The 23,423-nt window shown below is 23.2% G+C and overlaps 5 protein-coding genes across 5 annotated transcripts; 4 read left to right on the forward strand and 1 right to left on the reverse strand. All coding sequences in view use genetic code 6, as the record gives it.

The window, feature by feature from the left end:
• Nucleotides 1-1,321: 1,321 nt before the first annotated feature.
• TTHERM_00316830 (Serine/Threonine kinase domain protein) lies at nt 1,322-5,737 on the reverse strand (the record flags this gene model as incomplete). Its single annotated transcript, XM_001021364.2, has 10 exons — nt 1,322-1,411; nt 1,468-1,970; nt 2,125-2,573; nt 2,694-3,424; nt 3,479-3,565; nt 3,714-3,882; nt 3,955-4,106; nt 4,424-4,587; nt 4,938-5,238; nt 5,375-5,737. The coding sequence occupies 10 exons, from the start codon at nt 5,735-5,737 to the stop codon at nt 1,322-1,324; spliced, it is 3,009 nt and encodes a 1,002-aa protein (XP_001021364.2).
• Nucleotides 5,738-8,185: 2,448 nt separating this feature from the next.
• Nucleotides 8,186-11,365, forward strand: TTHERM_00316840 (WD domain, G-beta repeat protein; the record flags this gene model as incomplete). The annotated part of the gene is made up of 12 exons (XM_001021365.2): nt 8,186-8,330; nt 8,464-8,580; nt 8,697-8,765; nt 8,859-8,968; nt 9,121-9,240; nt 9,300-9,353; nt 9,453-9,786; nt 9,853-10,092; nt 10,172-10,680; nt 10,731-10,923; nt 10,988-11,162; nt 11,218-11,365. 12 exons carry the CDS (start codon nt 8,186-8,188, stop codon nt 11,363-11,365), a joined length of 2,214 nt encoding a protein of 737 aa, XP_001021365.2.
• Nucleotides 11,366-11,967: 602 nt separating this feature from the next.
• Nucleotides 11,968-19,554, forward strand: TTHERM_00316850 (transmembrane protein, putative). The gene is made up of 7 exons (XM_001021366.2): nt 11,968-12,336; nt 12,918-13,707; nt 13,769-14,486; nt 14,668-15,944; nt 16,757-17,984; nt 18,245-19,060; nt 19,339-19,554. Exons 1-7 carry the CDS (start codon nt 11,978-11,980, stop codon nt 19,428-19,430), a joined length of 5,280 nt encoding a protein of 1,759 aa, XP_001021366.2. The 5' UTR covers nt 11,968-11,977; the 3' UTR covers nt 19,431-19,554.
• A 325-nt stretch (nt 19,555-19,879) lies between these two features.
• On the forward strand, nt 19,880-21,774 carry TTHERM_00316860 (PHD-zinc-finger-like domain protein; the record flags this gene model as incomplete). The annotated part of the gene is made up of 8 exons (XM_001021367.4): nt 19,880-20,095; nt 20,155-20,296; nt 20,376-20,512; nt 20,564-20,625; nt 20,692-20,892; nt 20,951-20,979; nt 21,051-21,090; nt 21,159-21,774. Exons 1-8 carry the CDS (start codon nt 19,961-19,963, stop codon nt 21,772-21,774), a joined length of 1,362 nt encoding a protein of 453 aa, XP_001021367.4. The 5' UTR covers nt 19,880-19,960.
• Nucleotides 21,775-22,472: 698 nt separating this feature from the next.
• On the forward strand, nt 22,473-23,213 carry TTHERM_00316870 (transmembrane protein, putative; the record flags this gene model as incomplete). Its single annotated transcript, XM_001021368.1, has 1 exon — nt 22,473-23,213. One exon carries the CDS (start codon nt 22,473-22,475, stop codon nt 23,211-23,213), a length of 741 nt encoding a protein of 246 aa, XP_001021368.1.
• Between the last annotated feature and the right edge of the window lie 210 nt (nt 23,214-23,423).

The raw sequence follows: 23,423 nt of genomic DNA on the forward strand, positions 1-23,423 counted from the left end.
TAAACATAAATTAAAGTGAGAAATAATTATTTTATTATTTATTTTTAAGTTAATAATTTAAACTACTGTTATTTAATTTTTTGATAAAATCTAAATAAGCCTACAAATCAATTTAAAATATCTTTTTGTCATGATGGTTAAATATTAAAGAAATTCTTAAAACAAACAAATAAAAATAAATCAATCACATTTCACATCATTAATTTATTTCTCAAAGAAATCTATTATTGATAGTGATATAAAAAATAGATAAATTCAATATATAGAAAGAATATTTTAAAATATCAATTTAAACAATTAAAGCGTTATTGGTAGATTTTGTTGCTAATAAATGATTTTCTATTTGCATCTTATCTAATTTTTTCTAAATAAAATTTTTACTAACTATACTATTTTCAGATTTGATCATTTTTCAATAATATTATGAAATATTCAAAATTGAATAGCTTAACTTTAATTTATTAAACAAAGTGAAAACAGAATGTATTTAGTTAGTTATATAGCAAAATATAAAATATTCAAAAATATAGGAAAAAACACAACAGTTTGATAATTAATTGCTTAATATTAAAATAAATTTGAAATACTTTTTTTTATTAGATAAATGATTTGTCTATTTGTTTACTTATTTTTTAGTTTTTAAAAGTAAATCTTATTATTCACAAATCTTTTATTAATTTTTTAATAATGTTATGAACTTAAATTTTCAAAAGTTTTCCACATCTTTGAGAAATTTGACTTAATTTTTTCAACTTTAAATAAAATATGAATTCCCCAGAATTAAATATAAAAGTTTGAAAATATGATATTTTAAATAAGGAAAAAGGAACAAACTAAATTTGTTTGTGATAAACAAAGGATTTTTGGTAAAAATAAAACTATAATGAATTTAAAATAAATAAATAAATCTTTTACTATAAATTTTGAAATAAAAAGTGAGTGATGTATTACACTGATATTCATTTCAGAAAATTTATTTTTTTAATTACTTAAAGTTTATTTAATTAAATTGAGTTGTGTTTTTATATAGAAAAATATGCATATATGATTAATTAATTTAGAATAAGTGCACAGAATAAATTAGGGCAGTTAGATTATATATAGTATAGGTTATTGTTTATATATTTATTTTTATATAAGATTGGTTATTTATGAGCAGCCATTCTACTCAATTAGATTAAGCATTCATTATGTATAGATAGAAATTGAAATAAATTTAAATGTCTAATTATTTATTTATTTTGATTTTTTGGTGATTCAATTTACTAGTGTGTTTTCTTACCAATTAAAGTTTGTTAAGAAATAACAATTTTATATTCATTCATTTTTTTGTATGAGGTCTTTGGTTTATTATTATTTTATTTGCATTAATATTTTGAATCATTCTTTTGTTTTAGTTGTACACTTCTACCTATTGATATTTAAATTAATTTAGAATTTATTTTATTAATGATAAATTGAATTTACTTCCTTAGATAGCTATGCTTTTCCAATATTTTCAGAAGTATTTTGGTTTGCAGATTAATTCTGAGCAGTTGTATGTTTAAGGTTTTCCACAGTCATCATTGATTAATTTAAAGCTTAAGATTGATAATTTACTCCTTTTATATTTATTTACTTTATATCTTATGATATTGCTCTAGTCTGCCTTGTGTTAGGATGGCTGTTTCCTTTATTTAGAATTATTTAATTAAAGGCTTATTATATGGCAGGTAGTGCATCTTTTTGGTGCTATTGAGTGGAGGATAGCTTAGCAAAATTTTAAATTTAATTATTAACAGAATGAGTAATAATAGGAGAAACTTAAGCATTCTAATTAGCCTTTGAACTCTATTATACTAATTTTATAGTATTATTTAAATGCTAAGTTTGGTTATTTATATTAGTTTAGAGAGATTAATTTTATATATTTGTTTGCTACAACTTAATTGTGGCTTGAGCCTTTTGTAGATGAATAATTTTCTAATTTTCTAAATTTTATTAATAAAAATACTTTAATAAATATGAAAAAATTTTATTTAATTGATAAATTCATTATTAATATAATCAAAAATATTTTTAAATAAGGAAAAAAATTTTTAATTTGAGATAAATTTGTTTGCAATTTTTATTTTTAATCATTACCTGGTATTTCACTATAATTTTTTAGCTGAGAAGGTCTTTTATTACTTTCTGGAGATTCAGTGGAGTTGTTTTAACCATTTTGTTTAATGAGTGGTTTTTATGTTGAAATTGTATTTGAAATAGAATTGTTTTAGTTTTAAATATTTAAATTTTAGTATTCTAACATTTCATCATTGAAATTATTTTTTTAAGCATTTTTCATGAAATTATAATTTTTGTAAGGAGAAGCACTATTGGCTACTTTAATTGGAGAAACACTGTTTGGAGCTTTAATATTTACATTTCCATCTTAACCCCTTCTAGAGCTATCTCTTCTTATTGTGAAAATTTAAGAATTTTTCTTTCTTGGAGAGACACTTCTTTACTGATCTATTGTGACAGAGTTTTAAGTGTTAATTCTTTCTCTTTTATTGATTTAATGATTCAATTCTTCCCTATTTAAAAGCTTTCTATTTATTTTAAAAGATTTATAAGAATAACTTTTTAATATTTTTTATTTGTTTGCTTCAAATAAAATAACTATAAAATATTTAATTGGATATAGATAGATATAATTAAGTATTTATTACATATGAAATCCAGGAGAATTTCCTTCTGATTCTTTTGTTTCATAACTTACTTTTTTTTGAATTTTTTCGAATTAAACATGAGATTCTTAATTTTTACCATTTTGTTATGTATATTAATCACTTTGTTTGAAATCTAATGTGTTTTAAGTATTTGTTTTGTGTAGAGAGATTGACCTACGCTACAGAATGCTATTAGCATTCAATTATTACATGTTATTATTTTTTTATAAATTTAGTTTATCTGTATTCCCATTTATTAAAGTATTTGAAGCCTATTAAATATTTGTTATTCCATTAAACTAAGTTATTTCATTCATTCCTTAGTCAATTTTCTTATTTTGAGGTTGTGCAGATAATTATTTTCTATGAGAATACTTCTTTAATAAGGGAGAAGCTGACTTTTATTAATTTAGTTCAAGCTTATTTACCAAGGATCCTTTATTTGCATTTGTTTATATTAAAGAATTTCTTTAAATGGGAGATAGCCCTTCATTTTAAGAGATAATATTATCAGAAGGCAGATTAAACAGAGTACCTTCTTTACCATTTAAATTATCATCTTCGTTGCTTGATTAAGATTTGGCATCTTCGCTTAAATCATCAGATATGAAGGAACTTATCCTTTTAGTTTGATCTAAGTCTATAATACTATTTAAATAATTCTACGAGTAAATATCTATTTTTTAATTAACTTTGCTTTCTTTTCTTTTTTTTTGAGAGAATTTTTTGCACTTTATTAATAAAAAAAATTATTTTAAATAAATAAAAAATAAATTTTGATTTACTTTTTCTTTATATTTTTATGAAACGAGTGGTTAGTCATTATTTTATTTCATTTTCATAAATAAGATAAAACAAATTGCTTTCTGCATCTAATTTATATTTAAAATAATAATCTATAATGCTGACAAGTAAACAGTGATAATTCAAGTTGAAACATAAACTTAAGCGTAAAGGAGAGTATTATTTTAGAAATTAAAGAAAATAATTGTAAATTTGTTTAAAAATTAAAATGCTTACATTTGAAAAATTTGTCTGTTTATTTACAGTTGAAAGCATTTCATTCATTGTGAGAGGTATGTCATCTTCTAGTTTTTATGTAATCCAAGGGTGGTAGATTACTTAGTTTGCAGTATATCTTGCTGAAGGATCAATTAAAGTCATTTTTTGAATCAAATTTTTAGTGATACTAATTAATTAAATAATTAATGATTATAGATGTCTTTACACAAGATTATAATGAAATATTATTGATAGTTACTCTGAAAAACATGAAGGAAACTATATTTATGGATTTTTTTAGATTTTATTTTTAAAAGATTTATTGTCGTCTACTAAAGGATCATAGAGAGGATGAGTTCCATGACATAATAGCTAATACATAATTATAGCACAGCTCCATATATCTATTGGCTTTATATTCAAGAAAAAATTGTTAACTTTATTGGTCCTGAAAAGTAAGTAGTGATTGTATGAAATCAAAGTTTATAAAAGAAATTTTTCAGCATCTAATTAAAAATAAATTCAGATCTGCATATAAATGTTACAAATTTAAAATTTGATCTAAAAAATAAATAACATATGCTGGAAGAATATTGAGATACGTAATATCTATTGCTTATCCTGATTTAATTATTTTTACTTAACTTATTTTCTCATGAAAAGTTACACTTACAGAAAATATTAAAAATACAAATCTTAAATTTAGAAAGAAAAAAGAAATAACTTACTTTCGAATAGGTTTTCTGGATAAAAAACTCTGGAGCCATGTAAATGAGAGTTCCACACTATTGAGTAAAGGAAATGCTTTTTTTTGCTTCAAAAGCAGCGCTTAAACCAAAGTCAGCTATTTTAACAGTATCCAAATCGTTCTTATCACCAATTAGAATATTGTCTATATAATATTATTAATGAATTAGTTTGTTTTATATTTAATAAGTTATAATCTGAGTTAAAAATAAGTTAAATGCATTTTCTTCTATCTCAGTTTAACATTTCAATATGATCTAAATGCTTATTAAATGTTCATTATAAATCTTGTATGCGTTGTTGAATATTTAGTATTTTTTTTTTACTTTAGGCTAATAATATATGGTTGTACGTACAATGATTCTTTTTATATTACTCTACAAATTTATGGTATTCAAAAGGCTGTTAGTAAATGAGTTTTTTGTTCTTCTACTCAATTAATTTTATGGATTACAACTTGTTTTTTTAAGGAAATTTCACAAAAAGTGTAATTACCTGGCTTTAAATCACGGTGGACTATACTTTTACCATGGAAGTAAGCAACTCCATTGATAATATTATTCATAATTTATGCAGCCTCTTACTCTGTAAACCACTACTTTGATTTCTTTCTTTCACTCATTAATTGTCTTAACGTACCTCCTAAAAGTAACTCCATTACAATAAATATCCTTGTTTCTGATTCAAAAACCCTTTCAAATTTCACAATATTTTTATGATCTAGTTGACTTAAAATTTTAGCTTCCTTTCTGAGTCTATCAATTTCACCGTTTGAGACATTGTTTTTTGCAATTATCTTTTAATAAAAAGAATGTCTTTTTCATTTTGAAAAACGTAAGAAAGCGCTTTGAAAAAATACAAAACACAAACAATTTATTATACTCTTGATGATTATATAATAATTATAGAACTAAAGACATATATTTAGTTACCTTTACTGCATATTCTTTCTTAGTTTTTATTTCCCTCGCTTGCACTACTTTACCAAATGCACCACTTCCCAAAATTTTTATAGGCAAAAAAAAATTAGAAAATTTTTTTTCTTCGCTATCGCCAAAATCAAAATTTAAATAATCTGATTCAGGGGATGTTGAATCGCTGGATTTGCTAGATTACTTAACTAGTATCTTAGGGTTATCTAAAATTTAATCTTCTTCATTGTTTGCATTATTGTTCTTATTATTTGCATTTATTTAACCATTCTTTTACTCCTTATTTTTATCAGGGAAGTCCTCATTTGCGAGTTCTCCCTATGTAATTGATACTTCAGATCTACTAGACAATTCACTTCTCATTATTTGGAATAAGCAGGTGTTATTTTTGCGAGGATTTCTCCTTAATTGTATTTGCTCCTTCCAAAAAAGGGCAGATTGTATTGCAATTTATTAATTATATTTTGGTAGCTCGTGTAATATTAAATATATACTTTTGTTTAGTGGTTGGTTTTTTTTCTTTTCAAAAATAAATATAAAAGGTATTTTTTGTTTTATGTTTATACGATTTTTAAGTGTTTAAGTTAAAAGTATACTAGCTTATAAGCAGAATTTACAATTAAAAAAAATCCAGTTTTTTCTTTTTGTCTTGAATTTACTTTAAGAGTAACCTCAGATATTGAATAAGTCGTTGAATAGTACACAATTACTATAGATTAGATCTAATAGTGCAAACTAAGATTTGAGCTAATGAAGAAGAGATTATATTTATTTTTTAAATATGATTATTGAATTATTTATAATTGCGATCTGCAATAAATAATTTGAAGCAGTGCGAATTCGAATTGGTGATGAATTTGATTTTTTGTAAAATATTAAGCTTGAATCTTTTCAGACAAATAAAGTACTATCTAAAGATTGATTATTTGATAGTATGCTTAACAAAATCCTGAAAATTTATATTATTTTAATTATAGTAAATCTTTTAAGGCAATCAAAAACTGTATTTCATTACATAATCACTTAAAATACCTTAATATGATTTATTTTAATATAATTTCGCTCTTCTGATTTCTTATTGAACGAGTGGTTATAAAAACTGAAAAAATATTAATTAATTTATTATGATGCAATTTACTTTTTAATTAATTAAATATGTATCTCATTTTATATCCACACTCAAAATATCATCCATCACCCATTCAAAAATAAATTAAAATGTTTGCATTCTTTCCATTAATCAATCGACTATTCTTCTTTCAATAATCTCTTTTTACAACTAATTTTGAATTTCTTTCCTATTTAAAAAAATTTATTGTATTTACTGATAATTTGTGAGCAAATCTTTTTATTCAAAAGGTTTGAGATAATCTCTGTTCTTAAGTAAATATTAAGGCAGCTCAAATATCCATTTTTTTTGTTTCCATATTTGCTTATTCTACACATAAACATTAAATAAACATATAGAAAATGAGTTTTGTTTAATTCCTAAAAAATAGAGAAATACAAAGAATTTTAAAATTACAAATTCAATAAGCAATTAGAAAACAGAGAATACTAGTAAGTAACTCTATTTTGATTTTATTAATTATTTGATATTGTTTTAAATTTAAAAAGCTTTCTAGTATTAACAATTAATAGATTAATTTAATCCACAAAAATAGTAAAAGAAGAAATTTGAATATTTTTAACTTAAAGAAAAAAATATACAAAAAAATAAATAAACTGCATATTTTAATATATTAAAAAAAAAAACATTAATGTAATTCTTTTTAAGATTATTTCAATCATTATTTAATTTTACTTTTCTTCAAGAAATGCTATCAACTTTTCGCCTGATTAATGAAAAATTTGGATTATTTTGAATTTATAAATGATTAATATCATTTGATTTCAATAATTTTATACATTTAGAATTATTTTAATTAAACTTTGAAATAAATATTAAAGTTATATAATCCAACTTGTCTTTTTCACCATTTTCTATTGGGAATCTCTCCATATTAGTCTAAACTTTTTAATACTAAAGATTTATTATTAATTAAATTCGAATATTTATTTTGGGTTTGCTTGTTGTATTTTTGGCATATTTCTAAAACCACTCTATCTTGAGTAATTTTGTTTCTTTTCTTTAGTAACTAAAGAAGACAAGTGGCACTGTAATTTTATATAATCTAAAATATATGTATTTAATTATAAGTCCTAGTTTATATATGCGATATTATAGGTTGTTAATTTGTTAAGATTAATTTGGATGGGTATTTATTTTTAAACAGAAATAAATATTAATTATTGTTAATAATTGACTTTAGATTTCAAGTGATATTTAAGAAAAATTTTATTAATTTAAAAATTATTTTAAGAGATTTTCATTTATTTAATTTAAAAAAATAAATATTATTATAATATTTTTCACATAAAATTTAATAATATTAAGCAAAAACAAACAATATTTAAAAAATAAATTGCCTATTTGTACTTTTTTTTAAAATTAGCTTGATTAGTTTAATTTTAAATTATTTTAATTTTTATTAAATATTTAAATGTTTATATCATTTTTAAAAATAATAATTTAATTTTGATCACTTGATAGAATTTGTTATAATATTTGTAAAAATTAAATTTTAAATATAAAAATGTTGTTAATCAGTCATTCTATTTGTGATTGCTTATATTTATGAATGAATCAAATTAATTATATTAACAAAAAATAATACTTAGTAGGCTAGTAGTTTATTGTTAAATATCCTTAAATTAATAAATTATAGATATACTAATAAGATATTAAGATAAATTTATATTTTTTAGCAAATGGATATTAAATTAAAGTAGTATACCTAGTATAGCGTAGATTTTAATCCAGAGTACTATGTTCACTCTTATAATACAAACGTTTCTATAGATAGCGCCGATAACAGCCCAGATGGAGAGTTAATTTGTGTGGGAGGAAGCTAATGTAGATAATTTTCATATTTTTGAAATATGCATTAAAAAGATAAAGTTAAAGCAAAAATTAAAAATGAGATAAAAAAACATAATTTCAGTCAGTGCAAATATTTTAAAAACTTAATTTTTTTAATAATCAATAGAATTAAAAATATTAAGCTTAAAGGAATCTAATACAGGCGAGATATAAATTGAATAAAATAAATCATTAGCATCAGGTAATGTTAATGTAAATCATGTAAGCTGGTGCCACAAAAATAGTAATATCTATTATTTCATAAAAGTTAGTTGGCAGTTTAGTTGTTGACAGACACAAACTAGCTTTTTCAATAATACAAAGATTAATTATTAAATATTATTTTATAAAATAAAATAGAAAATTTTATAGCAACTTCTTACTAAGTTGGCAATAAATTAAATGTTTATGATTTGAGCAAAGGGTAAGGTAAATAAAAAACTTATTTAGAGTCTGTTTGTTTTCTACTCTTAAAGATTTAGTAAATGCATAATTAACAACGTTATTGTTTATAAATTAAAGTTTCTTAGACTTTCAAGGAGCACACCTCAATGGCACATAAAGTTTATTGGCATCCTGAAGATGAAAACATACTTATTAGTGCATCAAGAGATAAAACAGTAAAGATCTGGGTAATACAATAAATTAAATAAGATTAAATAGTAGGTTTATAGTGGAATAGCAATTAGCTTGCCCTTAGATCTAATAGCATGAAAAAATAATTTAGAATAAGAAAATAGATGATACATTCTAATTATATTAATTGCTTTAATAAAATAAATAGGATAAAAGAAGTTAAAACTCAACCCATACATTTACGTTGAGAGACTCAGCATAAGATGTTAAGTTTTATCCAAAGGAGCCTTAACATATTGTAACAGGAGAAGAAAATGGATAAATATAGGTATTTAAATAATTAATTAATGAGTTTAATAAAGGTAAATTAATTTTATCTATAAAAAGTTGTTTAGCATCCACAACACTTAGCAGGCTATATCATAAACAAATAAGCATATTGTAATTCATTAATTACTTTTTATTTTCTTTTATTAATTCAAATTATTTTTTTATTCTAATTTGCTACTAATGTGAAATTAAAATTAAATTTATTAAAAGTAAACAGTTTATTGCATTGATTTTAATCCTAATTAACCTTCCTATTTTGCCTCAGGCAGCTTAGATAAAAAAGTTTCAATATGGAAAATAGATGGAAATAAATAAATTTCAGAATTAACTAAATATAATCACATTGTAGGAGTTGGATAAGTTAAGTGGTCTATTTCAGATCCTAGGGAACTAATAGTAAGTGGGTTCAATATGAATAATGAAATTCATGTAGTAAATTTGTAATATCCTTATCGTCCTTACAAAATATACAATGGACATACAGAACAAGTAACAGCTATTCTCTTTAAAAATGAAAAATATCTCATATCTTGCTCAAAAGGAAGTAAGCTTGACTTATTACATAAATCTTTTAAATTTAATCACTCATTTATTTATTACTTATAAAAAGAATAAGGAACGATACTAACTAGATTGATTAGTAATGGATACAAGCCATATGATTTTATTCCTAGAAATTTAATAACGATTGATTTAAATAATAATATTGGCTTTAAACTGGGTTAGCATGATACTGAATAAAATTTAGCTTATAATGAATTAAACAAAACTGGAATGAAGAGTTTTTTTACTCAGTTAAGTAAAAATAATGATGATAGATTGCCTCCTCATTCAGTTGGGATTTGTGAGAGTAAGTGCTTTACTTCAACAAATTTATTTGTTTATTTTCTTAAAAATTAATTATCTTTGTTTTATAATTAATTAAATAGCTTTGAATAACAAAGATTTTACTGATCCGAAAGAAGAATTAATATTTTTTGCCAAAAATTATAAAATTGAAGCAAATATAACTTTGAGAGAAAAAGCAGAATATAATTCAAAGATAGCCAAACTGAAAAATAAATTATACACTTCTAAACTTTGGATTGAGTTTGCAGATATCTTTTGCCCCAAAACAGCTGAAGACTAGTCAGAAATATAAAAAAATAAATAAAAATCTGACCCAAAAGTTGAAGAGAGCAAAAAAGAAGCTCCACTAACTAATGGGTAGTTAAGCAAGCAAAACTAAAATAATGAAGGATTAAAAATTAATCAGCTATAAAATAATGAGTAAATCAAAGAAGAGCTTGATCCAGAATTAATTTTTAAATATTTTGAGAATAATCAGAGTGGTCTTATTCAAGCTCTTAACAATGAAGACTTAATTCACTAAAATGACAATACACTAATTATAAGTCAGTATCTAAAGGAATAAATTTTGCAATAAAACTCACAAGAAGTAATTTATGATAACAATTGCTTTTTAAATTCATTCAATTAATTAAATAGAAAACATAAAAATAAAAAATTAAATTGGCAAATGGAGAGATTCATCCTACTGTTATGAAAAGCTGTGTAGATTCATTGTAAGAATTGATAGATTTAGGTGAACTCTAAAGTGCTGTAGTAATTTCTTTAGTTTTTGGAGAGAGTCTAGTGATTGACTAGCCAGTTAAAACTTAATGGGGTGTCGATTTAGTTGGTATAAATAAATTAAATTAAAATAAAAGGAATATAATAAATAAATAAATAAATAATTTAAAAAGAGTTGTTCAGAAGTTATAGGCTCTATAATTATGCTAATTATTATGATATCTTTATAAGTAAAGACTTGAAAGTTATATAGACAAAAAAGTAATTCCTTACTAAATGCGTGTGTGGTAAATCACTAGATGGACCTAAATGCGATAGTTGTAATAAGATTATCAAATGCTCTTATTGGTAAATTTATTTTTTACTTTTAAATTAATTTTTAATACTTATTTTTAAATCTTAGTAAATTACCTGTGAAGGGCTTGCTGTTATGGTGTTAGGTATGTGCACATGGTGGACATGCAAAAGAATTATCATAATGGTTTAAAACTAATACAGAATGCCCAACAGGTTGTGGTCATAACTGTTTTTCTTCATTAAAAATGAAATGAAGCAAAATTGAATTGAATACCAAAGCTAAAACCATAAAATAAAAAAACTCATCTAATAAATAAAAGCTCTACAAAATGAAAGAAAGAAAGAAAGAAATAAATAATAAAATAAATGTAAAATACAAAATCAATTTTAATTAATTTAAATATAATAAATATAAATTCCCTCATATATCACCTTACTATTTTATATTTTTTGTACCAAATGTATATATCTAACTAACATTAATATTGAATTTTATCTTTATTTTAAAAAACCAATGAATTAAATGAATAAATCCTACTTGATTTAATTGGATAATTAACATTTAGAACTTAAAAAAAAAATTATTAAATAAGTTTGTATTATTATAAAATTATATTAAATTGCCTGTCATGTTGTATTTTTGTAGCTTTTTAAAAAAATATCAACTCTATTATAATGTTGGAATCATATTGATATAATTATTATTATAATCTGTTATTTGAAAGGTTTCTCTATTTGTAAGAAAATTCGTTCGTTATTAAGGCAATATTGAAATTAATTAATTATATGTAAAAGTAGATTTTAAATATATTCATAAATCCAATAATAAATTATTTAATAAAATACATAATTTTCTGCAAAATAACATGAATGCAATCTAAAATAACTCAAATTTAATTAATTCTCCTGAAGGTCAGCCCTTTAATTATTAATAGAATATGGGAAATGACTAGCAGGGTGAATTTAGGTATAGTTTACACTAGCGTTAGTCTGATTCTGCAGGTGAAGCAGTTCTAGACTCTATGAGAGGCAAAAAGAAATCTCAATTTAATAATCAATAATTTCCTTCAAACTAATTGCAGCAATAACAAATGCAAATGCCCAATGATTTTAGCATGAGGATGAATAGGAATAGGTTTATGCCTATATTTAAAAATTTTCCTTACTTTAAGAATTCTCATAACGCATTTGATTATATTAATCCCTAGGATAAGTATCGTACTTGGTAATATACATATATATAGTCTTTAATTTATTTAAATCATCATCAAATCAAGATCTACTTATTTTAAGGAACAACACATGAATCTAACCACAATAATGTTTTCAAGAGAATATTTTTATTTAAAAGCGAATTCATAAAATTAAATCCTACTTAATATCAAGCTAATTTTGTTTGAGGTTTTCTTTTAGAAAAAGGTTGTTTAGCCTACATTCACAAAATTTTAAAATGACTTATTTATTTTATCTCTAATCAATAAAAAAAATTTATTAATTAAAATGCAGTTTTTAACTAAATAATTACAATTTACTCATTCTTAACAAAATTTAATAAAAGACAGTGAATAAAAAATGGTTAAGTTATTAGTTGAATATAAATAGCAGCAAACCAAATATTTAATTAATTATTTTATTTTTAAACTCTGTTTTATTTATTATTAAGATAATTTTAACCATTTTTAATATCATTAATAAAAACAAGCTTCGAGTATTTGAGTTAATTTGTTTTTAGCAATTCTTTTTGACAGAAATTTTAAATAAATTTTTTTTTAATTCTGGGTGATAATTTGTCATTAAAATAATTAGGAGAGATACCCACATAGATTCTTTAGAATGCTTTATTTTCTTTTGTTAAAGTTTGCTGGCAAATTAGACTTTGTAGGAATTGAAGATAGGAGACATTTAATACTGTGATATTTTAATTGAAGAATTATGTGCTACTTTGTCTTTAATGCCTTCTCTGAAATATTTAGATTTAAGTAATATGTCTCTTGATTGTCTGAGTTGGAGATGCTTAAGTAAATATGTAGGTGTAAGTAGAATTATTGAAAGAATTAATCTTTAAAATAACTAAATTACTGATGAGTGCATTAGAGACTTTTTTAATTGCTTTAGAAATAACAGTGCCTTGCAAGAGTTAAATTTATCTTACTGTAAAATTGAGCAGGGTCATGTAAATATTTTACTCAGACTTCTTTCCAACAACAAAAGTATTCGCAAAGTAAATCTTTCAAATGGAACTCTTAATGATGAAAATGCAGAAGGTATAGCAGAGTTTTTATCTAATTGTGTCAAGATTTAACTCTTAGATATTTCAGACAATAATTTGGGACACTCTTTCTTTGATAGGTTGAACTAAAATTTGAGTTGGTCAAGTCATAAAAAACCTAAAATCCATACTTTTGACATTGGAAGTAATAGATTAAACAGCAGTACAGCTGAGAAATTGCTTAGCAATAATCAAGAGTCATCTAAAAACAGTAGTAAATGCATTGAAGCACTTATTTCTATATTAAAAAAATTAAATGGAGTTTATCGTCTGAATATTTCTAACACTTTTCTTGAAACAGATGACATTATGAGACTTAATATAGAAGTAACTAAATTAATTAATCTATTTTCAAATTTAAATATCATATTAAATTAATTAATCACAGGCAAATAAAAGTAAAAGATAGCTTATTTTGGAAGAACTTGATTTGAGTTTTAATTAAATTGAAAGAAACTTCCCTGAAAATTTCTTTTAACATTTAAAGTTGCTAAATCTTAAGAAGAATAATTTATCTTTAAGTTCAGTTGAAGTAATAGCTAGAACGCTCAAAGATGAGCAAACTAAATGGGAAGTACTTGATATTTCAGGAAACAAAATCAATAACAGTGGACTTGAAATTCTTATTAATTATTTAAAAGAAAACAACAAATTAAAAGAGCTCTACTGCTCTGAAAATGATATCGAAGGTGTGGGAATGATTTCAATCATAATCAACAACGAAAGAATGAACTTAAATAAAATAGATTTATCTCAAAATAAATTCACTCTCAACAGCATTATTAGCTACTTAAATTCATTAAAAAACTAGAGCCTAAACAAAATAGTTCTCAAGAATTTTGACGATGTCATAAAAACTACTTAAAAAAATCATTTGATAAATGAATCTAAGATTATTTTTGACTAACCTTTCAGTTTGGATCTTTAGAAATCTACTATACTAGCGTAGCATGTATTTAAAGGATTTGAAAGGCATCTACCAAAATTGAATTAATTGAATGTAGCATAATGTCTTACTTTAAATGAAGAAGATATGAAAAGACTCTCTTTTCTCATTTCTAAATCCCACACCTTAATACACCTTAATCTAGAAGGAATAAACCTAGGTAAATTAAAAATTCAATTCAAGCATAAAATTTTGAGAGTTAAATATTAAAATTTTATGAGAGTTAAATTTACAATTTTATAAGAGTTAAATTTTAAAATTTTATGAGAAGCAAATTTTAAATATTTATGTTAAATTTTTAAACTTTATACTGTTCTCAATAAAGCTATTTTTATTAAAAGGAAATTTCAGTGATCAGTGCTTAATCAATTTAGGTAATGCTTTTAGTGAAAACAGATGCTTAAAGGAACTGAATTTTAGTAAATGCAAATTAGGAACAAAGTTTGATAAAGTAGCTAAAGATTTAGGAAATATCAATTCTTTAGTTGATTTGAATCTAAGTGACAATGATTTAAATGACACAATAGCAAATATTTTATAAGAAATTATTTAGAAGTGCTTCCATTTAAACCATATTAATTTATCAAAAAACAGTGTAGGAAACGGCTGCATTCATGCTATCATTAGAGGCTTTAAAGGAAATTCGAGTTTACAAAAATTATCTATGAGCTAAACTGAAGTAACTGCTGGGGAATTACTTTCTTTTTCTTAGCTACTTCAAAACTGTGGTCACTTAAAAAACTTAGATATCTCATCAAATAAACTTCTAGATGTTAACCTGTTTACTATGAACTCTCTTGAACTTAAGCCAGAAAGTATCGTCTTAGATAAGAAAAAAATAGTAGATTAATACTAAGCACATTATTTAAAGTTAATGATGGAAGACAACGAAACCACAAAATAAGTAGTCTTTAATGAATTAGATTTACCTAAAATGTACACATCAAAAATTTTGGAATAAATTACAAAAATGGGTAACCTTTAAAAACTATGTATCCGAAATCCAGTAAATCAGATTGATTCGTATCATCTAAATAACTTTCTAAATCAAATTCTAAATATGCCCAAACTGTAGAAATTGTAGTTTTCGAAATTACAAATATCTTTTGACCAGTTTAATATAATTGCAACACTTTTACAATAGACTAGAACTCTAAAGACACTCTCCATAAGTGAAGAAAATATTACTTAAACAGCCATAACAGCATTATCTAATGGTATTCGTTAGAATAAGACTTTATTAACCCTTAAATTAAATGATTGCAATATTTCTTAAAAAGAATGCACAATACTAGCTCCTGCATTGCTTGTCCATCCAACTTTAGAAAAGCTTAATGTTAATGGCAATTTGATAAATAGTGAAGGAGTTGGCACTCTTTTTTCAGCCTTATCAAAATTAAAAACTTTTAAATATTTGCATTTCTCTTAACAGAAATAAACAGATGGATATGCACTTACCTATATCTTGAAAGAAGTCAATAGCAATTTTGAGTACATTACCAAATTAAACTTATCTTACAATCAGTTTACATCAGACAACTTCGAAGAAGTTTTAGAGGAATTAAAAAATCACCAAACATTAGCTCATATAGACTTATCTGGAAATCCTATAAACGAGGTAACATCATAACTAAATAGAGCACTTTCTATTTTTTATTTTTAATTTTAGGATAAAATTTAACTTATTAAAATAAATAAAAATAAATGACAAACTTAAAAATCTAAAAATTAATTTGAAATTGAATGAAAACTTATATTTTTTGAGTTTTTTATTTTGACAATTTTAGAGAGTTTGTTTTAAAATATTAAATAATAAATATATTAAAATAAAATTATTAACATCCAAATTCATTTTAGATAATTACCTACCTACATCATCAATAATTAGGTTGTAACATATTTTAGTAAAAATATTCTTAAAAGCATAAATTTTACTTAATTTAATGAAAGCTTAATTTTTGTAAGTGCTTTAAGCATTTTTAAAATATCCAATAATAATAAGCAAAATAAAATTATAAATTGAGAAATTCACCCTGAGAAATAAATAACTGCAATATTAATCATCAGGTTGTAGCTTGTTTCAAAAAAATAATAATAAATATAAATCAACTTAATTTGAAATTCAAGGAAAACTTATCATTTGAAAGAGCTTTAGACAATCTCAGAGAATTAAAAAATATTTGATAGTAATTATCTTAATACAATATTATTAATCACTATACTTAAATGATATAAAAAATCTGCATCATCAATTATCACGTAGTAGCTAGCTTATTTCAATCAGAGAAATATTTTTGAATTCAAAATAAATATTTCCTAATAAAAAGAATAATAATTTATTAATTTTAAATGATATTTTATCATTTTAGAATAAGAATTTTATTATTAAATTACTAATTTATTTATTTATTTTTTTAACATTTATTAAAGAAAGGAGCAAAAATGATAAAATCTTTCTTGACCATTAATGTTAAATTAAAATAACTTATTCTTAGCAACTGTGGGCTAGAATTAGAATCATTTAAAGAGATTTCTTAAGGCTTATCTTAGAATGATGTATTAGAAATGTTGGATTTAAGTAGCAATACTTAAGAAGGTGATAATGCTGTTTAATTTTTTGCAAATTTGGTTTATCCTAAAGGCTTGAAATTGTTTTTAATTTATGGAAATAAAATAACTCAGTAGGGAAACATGCATTTATTTAAATTTATGAAGAGTTGTGAATAGAGATTATTTATTGTAAACGATTGGATTTAAATTTAAGATGATGTAGCGATTTAATTGTTAAATAATTTGATAGATTAACATAGTAAGGATAAACTAATACCTTCAGTACCTCGCCATTACTACACATGCATTGACTTCTCAAGAGGTTAGTTGACTGATAAATTTTGTATGTTTTTCACATAAAAGTTTAAAAGCCTAAGTGTGCTAGAGTGTCTTAACCTTGAGAAAAACTATCATATAACATAAACAGGAATGAAACATGTTTTTACAGCTGTGTTTGATAATAGAAAAAACTTTGACATTAATTTAATTTATTTAAATTTTTCACAAAGAGAAGATGACTTCTTAGCAGCATTAAGAAATTAAGTTTATGCTAATAGCTAAGAAAAGAACTAAAGAAAACCTCTAAATGGAAGCTTGGGTGTACCAAATTCAAACGTTTTAAAATAAAATAATAATGAATAGATTGCTGTTAAGGGTAAAGAAAAATCAATTTGGTAGAAAATCACTCTTTACTTTTAGAGAAAACTGTAATTTATAAATGATAAAATTACTTCATAACACGAATACAAATTTGACTATTGCAACCTAGAAAAAATAAATCTTTTAAAATATTAAACTCTTTTAATTTTTTTATTAGCCGGCTCATTTATAGTATAGATTATTTTGTCAATTATGCCTTTCATCAGTTAAGCAATTTTATTCCGTTCTGTTATATTGGCTGTCAGTTTATTCATAGTACTATGCGAGTTTATTTCTTATTGCGTTTACCTCTATTATGTAAATATGTCAGAGGATATTGAGTTGAACAACAAATTAAATTTCCTAAATAAACTCAAAATTATATTTAATAAGATTAAATATTTTGATGTTATTCTACTAGTAAGAGGTTTAGCACGTAGAGCCGATTTCATTCTAACAAATTATATTGGTAAATTCTTTTTTAAGTTACATATTCAGTCTTTAAAAAGAAAGGAGAAAATTTTATTAATATAGTAAATAAGAGCTATTTTTATAATAATTTTTCTCTTTTCTAATATGGGTATATTCAAAAAAAAAGATGAGAATATTCCTTTCATTTTGTTTTTAAGATTTTATTTTTTTAAATTTCTTACATTTTTCGATAAATTCTTTCATAATGAGTTGTTTATTTTATCATTTGATGTATTAATTTAATCTTTTATAAAACAGCAATTTTCTATTTTATGAATAACTTGAAATACTTACAAGAAGTCTATATACTATTCTTGTCCATAAAGGGATTGGTTATATTGTTTTTCGCTCTTTCACCTTTCTACGATTGGTGCTTTAAGAAGAGAAATCAATTATAATCTGTCGATAAATAGTTTTTGGACGTTGGTGAAAGACTTTCTATGGTTTTTGGAATGTCCTTAGTAGAATAAATATTTTAATTGTTTAATCCTGGTGCTTCTTCAGTGCTTTCCTTCAAAATTATGAAATAGAGCCAAAGATAGGTCATAAATATTTGGAATAAAAAAGTGTATGAGTACATTTATCTTGCATTTTACATAACTCCCTTGCTTGTTTTATATGGCCTTTTCTATGATCTATTTGTTGAAATATATGAAAAACAAATACTGCAATTAGCGTTTGCTGTGCTTGCTATATGTTTTGTTCTCTCTGTATTCACTATCTTCACAACTCGTCCCACATACATTTAACAAGCTGACTTTAACGAAATCCTAAACATCAGAAAGTTCTATTAGATTGAATAAAGCCGCACTAAAAATCGTTCATCCACTATCCGTCAAACTCTCTTAGAAACTTTAGTACAGAGAAATTACTTTAGTCAAGAGTCATATTATTCAATAGCATGCAATTACAACACAAACACGTAATTCAAGCGTCTGATCAGAGAAGAAATTATTAAAGCAGATATTAACAACAATGACTTCTAAATAGAAGAATAAAGACACCTCATTTAAAATGGAGGAGGAAGCAATAAAATGGTCCGCTTAATAAATCCAGATATCTAAGATTCTATATGTAAATTTTACTTATTCATTTAATTTCAAATAATAATTTGACATTTCTTCAAAAAATTTATTGATCATACAAGCTAACTAACTAACTAACAATATTTATTGCTAGATTTAAAATTTTTAATTATTAAATAAATGGGTTTTATTTTATTTTTTTATTTAAAAAAAATGATTTTTGAAAAAATAAAAATCTTAAACAAAACTGTTTGTTCAAAAAATATTTTTGATTGAAATTCCTTAATAAAATTTGTTTTTAATTTTAAATTTAATGTTAATTAATAGCAAGTATCCCTATAGAAGTTGAAGATATTGAATTTGAAAAAAGAGATACACACAATGTTGAGAGAAATTTAAAAAAATTAAAGAATGAGTGAGTTAATTCAATAAATATAAATTAATCTAAATTAAAAAATACTATTGCTAAAATTACATTTAACGTTTTCTATGTTTATTGTATTAGGTTAAATTAAAAATTTTTGGTTTTTCTTTAAAAAAATATAAAGCAAAATTTGACTCCAAATTATATTTCAATTTTGAAGATAAAAGCAAAATGTCTTTTTATTCTCAATTCATCAAAAAAACTGTAATTAAAAATGTGTAAAACTGTAAATAAAAATGTATAAAAGAAATATTTATTGAAGCAATAAATATTTGTTTTAAATGTTATTATATATTTTTTACTTGGCACTTATAGATTTTATTAATTAATTGTGTAAAAAGAGATACCCAAAAAAGTGTAGCTTGCTAATTAGAAAAATATAATTAATTAAAAATAAATAGGGAAGTTGGGAATTTTCTTACTTGAATATCATAAATTTGTTGTAATTAATTTTAAAATTGCTTTTCTAAAATTAAAAAAGTTATATACTAATAAAAGAATTACTTCTAAGCGAAATATTTGGAAATGATTGATAGAAACTAAAATAAATCTTAGAAAAAGAGTAAGGATAAATATATGATGGATCAGATTAAAATTAAGGAAATCAAATCTTCACTTAAAAATATGATTAGCTAAGGAATGTACCCTTAAATCTTTTCGGTAGTGAAATTGCTTTATATAAAAAATTAAATTCCTAATATATAGTTATTAAATAATAGGACAGTAAGGATTAGAGATGTAATAGTTGCTTTAGTGATTAGGAGTATAAGAATAACAAGTTGTTGCAATGTGATTTCTGTTAATTTCTAACACACGACAAATGTCTATCTTCTTAAAGAATTCATTCTATTATTTAGAATTGTAAAAGAATATCAAAATAATTTAAATTTTATTTTTCTCATATATTATCAAACCATTTTTAATATTATTTAAAACTTAGTATGGTTTTGTGATAGGTGTCTATATATTATTGGGAATGATTTTAACAAGCCTAACTTATTAGACTTTCCTATAATTAGTTGTTCTGATTGCAATAAATTTCATGGAATCATGATTAACTCAAAAAATGGAGTTTGGGTATAAAAATTTTTAATTAAAATTTATAAAAATCAAGTTATTTTATTTTAGACACATGAATTCTGTTTAAAATAAAATAGAGATGATATCAGCTAATTTTCTTCTGGTCATTCGTAATATATTTTTGATCCGATTCTAATAACAAATTAATTTTGTTTTTAAAACTATAAACTATGTAGAATAACTCAGAATTTAATTTAAGAGAGAGATGATTTTTTTTAAAATGATGAGAGCACCCAGAATTTTTGCTAATATTGTAGATAAAAAGAAGGAAAAATGTCATTATGCAGTATGCCAGGTTGTTCCAAGTAATTTCATCTTTTTTGTTTGATAAATGAAAATCCTAATCAAATTGAGTAAGCTCCTCTTTCAAAACAGAAGTAATTTTCAATCTTTCTAATAGTCAAATTAATATTAATAATAATTCCTTAAATAAAGGTATTACTGCAATGAGCATTATAGACAAGGTATATATATATTAATAAAATAGAAAAAATGATTGATTGATTGATTCTCTTTTACTTTTTTAATTATTTAGAATTGATGATTACTAACTTCGCTTTACAATAAAAATAAGAGTAACAAAATTAATTATTTACTTTTGAGTATTTTTATTTTTTAATTTTACTCAATTAATAATTTTAAGCACTTAGCATAGCTCTGATAAGAATATTGAGATCAAGTAGTTTACAGATGATCAGCAACTGCGAAACGAAGGATAAAATTAAATTTTTGCAAATTAGCTCAGTAAAAATGGAATTTAGAAATACAAATTATAGCTTCGCTACCACTTTGATATGATTAATTACTTTTACTAAAATCTCTCATAGCTTTCATAGTTTGAACATTAAAATTACAAGCAGCCATATTCAAATTCAAATATTAATGTGGAAGCAGACAAAAATTCTGTAAATCAAGATAAAAATTGTCAATTAAAAATTTGCAATTGGGAATTTTGCTTTATTACAAGTTTGCCTGAATTTTATCAGAACGAAAAATAATTTTTAGAATGCCTTGCAAATTACTTTATCAGGATAAGGTCATACAACCCTATATCTAAAAGTGTCGTATTATTTGAAAGCTACTATTCTCATAGTTAGCTGCTATACTTCATTCGTAAAAATTTTAATCACCCTAATGATCTACTATATCCAGAAAACAATATGGCCTATTTTATAGATATGATTAAACTTAATGTAAATCGGTTTATTAAGGAGCTTATAAGCAATAAAATAATTCAAAAAGTTAAAAGAGAAAATTGATTTATCATTTACTCTAATATTAAACCTTGTATAATAAATTTATAAATTGTCAATAATTAATTTTTATCTATTAATACTTTACAGTCAATCAACTCTTACTTTGTTTCTTATGTTTTCAAGATCGATATTATTACTCTACACATTTGAAAAAAGGGAAATCAATAAAATACTAACTATTTAATTAATAAGAAAATTTACCTTTTGAGATTTCTGATCGATCAGAAATGAATATTTTAAATACCAAAAACCAATAAATTCTATTCTACAAATTGAAGATTTAACTTGAGAGACATACAAAAAAATATATATTGTCTTAAACTTTTTCTATTTATCTTTCCATTTTTCAAAAGTATTTTTTAATTTTGCCGTTGCCAGAATATAAGAGTTTTAATAGAAAACATATATTTGTTGTTAATAAAAGAATAATCTTGAATTAAAATGTAATTTATCATCTATTTAATGTAAATTTGTTTCTTTACACAAAAAAAAAGGGATTAGCAAGAATTTCAAATTTTAAGATTTTGATAAGAGGATTTACACATATATATTTTTGTTTTTATTCAAATTAAATATAATTTGATAACCCAAATAAATAAAAATTAAAAAACTAAAAAATTTCAATCTGAGTATTTTCTCAATCCAAATCAAAGAAAATTGGAATATCGACACTGATATTTTTCATAAAAAGAAATTTGAAAATGTCATCTAATCAAACTCACAGTCCAATACCAGAAACTGAAGAATGCTAAAGAATGAAAATGTTTTAAAAATATAATAAACTTAAAACATGGCTGGCTGTAATGACTTCTTTGATGCTTGCTACCTCTTCAATTTCTCTAACTATATACTTTAGGATTCTCCAAAATTTTTTATCGGACTACGAAATAATCTTGCCTGCTTTGTAAATCGAAAAATTCAACTACATTTATTACATCGCTGGTTTAATAATAACTCTTGTACTATTTAATATATGCATATTTAAAGCATCTCTATCTGCTTTCACTTCAAATCCAATTTTTTCAAATCGCTCTAACAGCAACACTAAATTTAACCTGCTAGGATATTTCTTCCTAGCAATTTTTTTTTGCTTGTCATTGCACTCTTTTCTTAGTGAGGAACAAAGTATCTTGCAACAGTCTGAATATATTATCAACTTAAAGAATCAAACTTAAACTTAGAGCAATCCTTCTGCCGCAAACGATTACTTACAAACTTTTTTTCCTAATCTAAATTCTTATTCAAATTTCTATCTTTTTTACAAGAAAGTCTCTTTTTGCCACAAATTATAGCCCTACATCACAATATTATTATTAATTATTTTAATGATCTAACAATTATTTGCTACTGCGATTGCTACTTTGAGCTCGTTAATTTATGAAAAAAGAAATTTAGCTGGCCTCGAAGAGATCTTAGTTTAGTAATTTACATAAAACTGCTGAAACGTAATCTCTAAACCAAAAATAAAAGCTCAAAATATGATATTAGACTTTAAATTATATTTTAAGGGAAATAGCGAATTGTAATAACTTAGATTAAGGTGATACAAGATGAAATCAAGTAAATGATCTTAGCTTGTATTTAGAAAAATTATTTAAAATATGAGGTATTAAAACTTACACACAAAGAATCCGATTGATATTGGTGAATTT

Source organism: Tetrahymena thermophila (genome assembly GCF_000189635.1).
Source record: "Tetrahymena thermophila SB210 genomic scaffold scf_8254548, whole genome shotgun sequence".
Taxonomy (NCBI): domain Eukaryota; phylum Ciliophora; class Oligohymenophorea; order Hymenostomatida; family Tetrahymenidae; genus Tetrahymena; species Tetrahymena thermophila.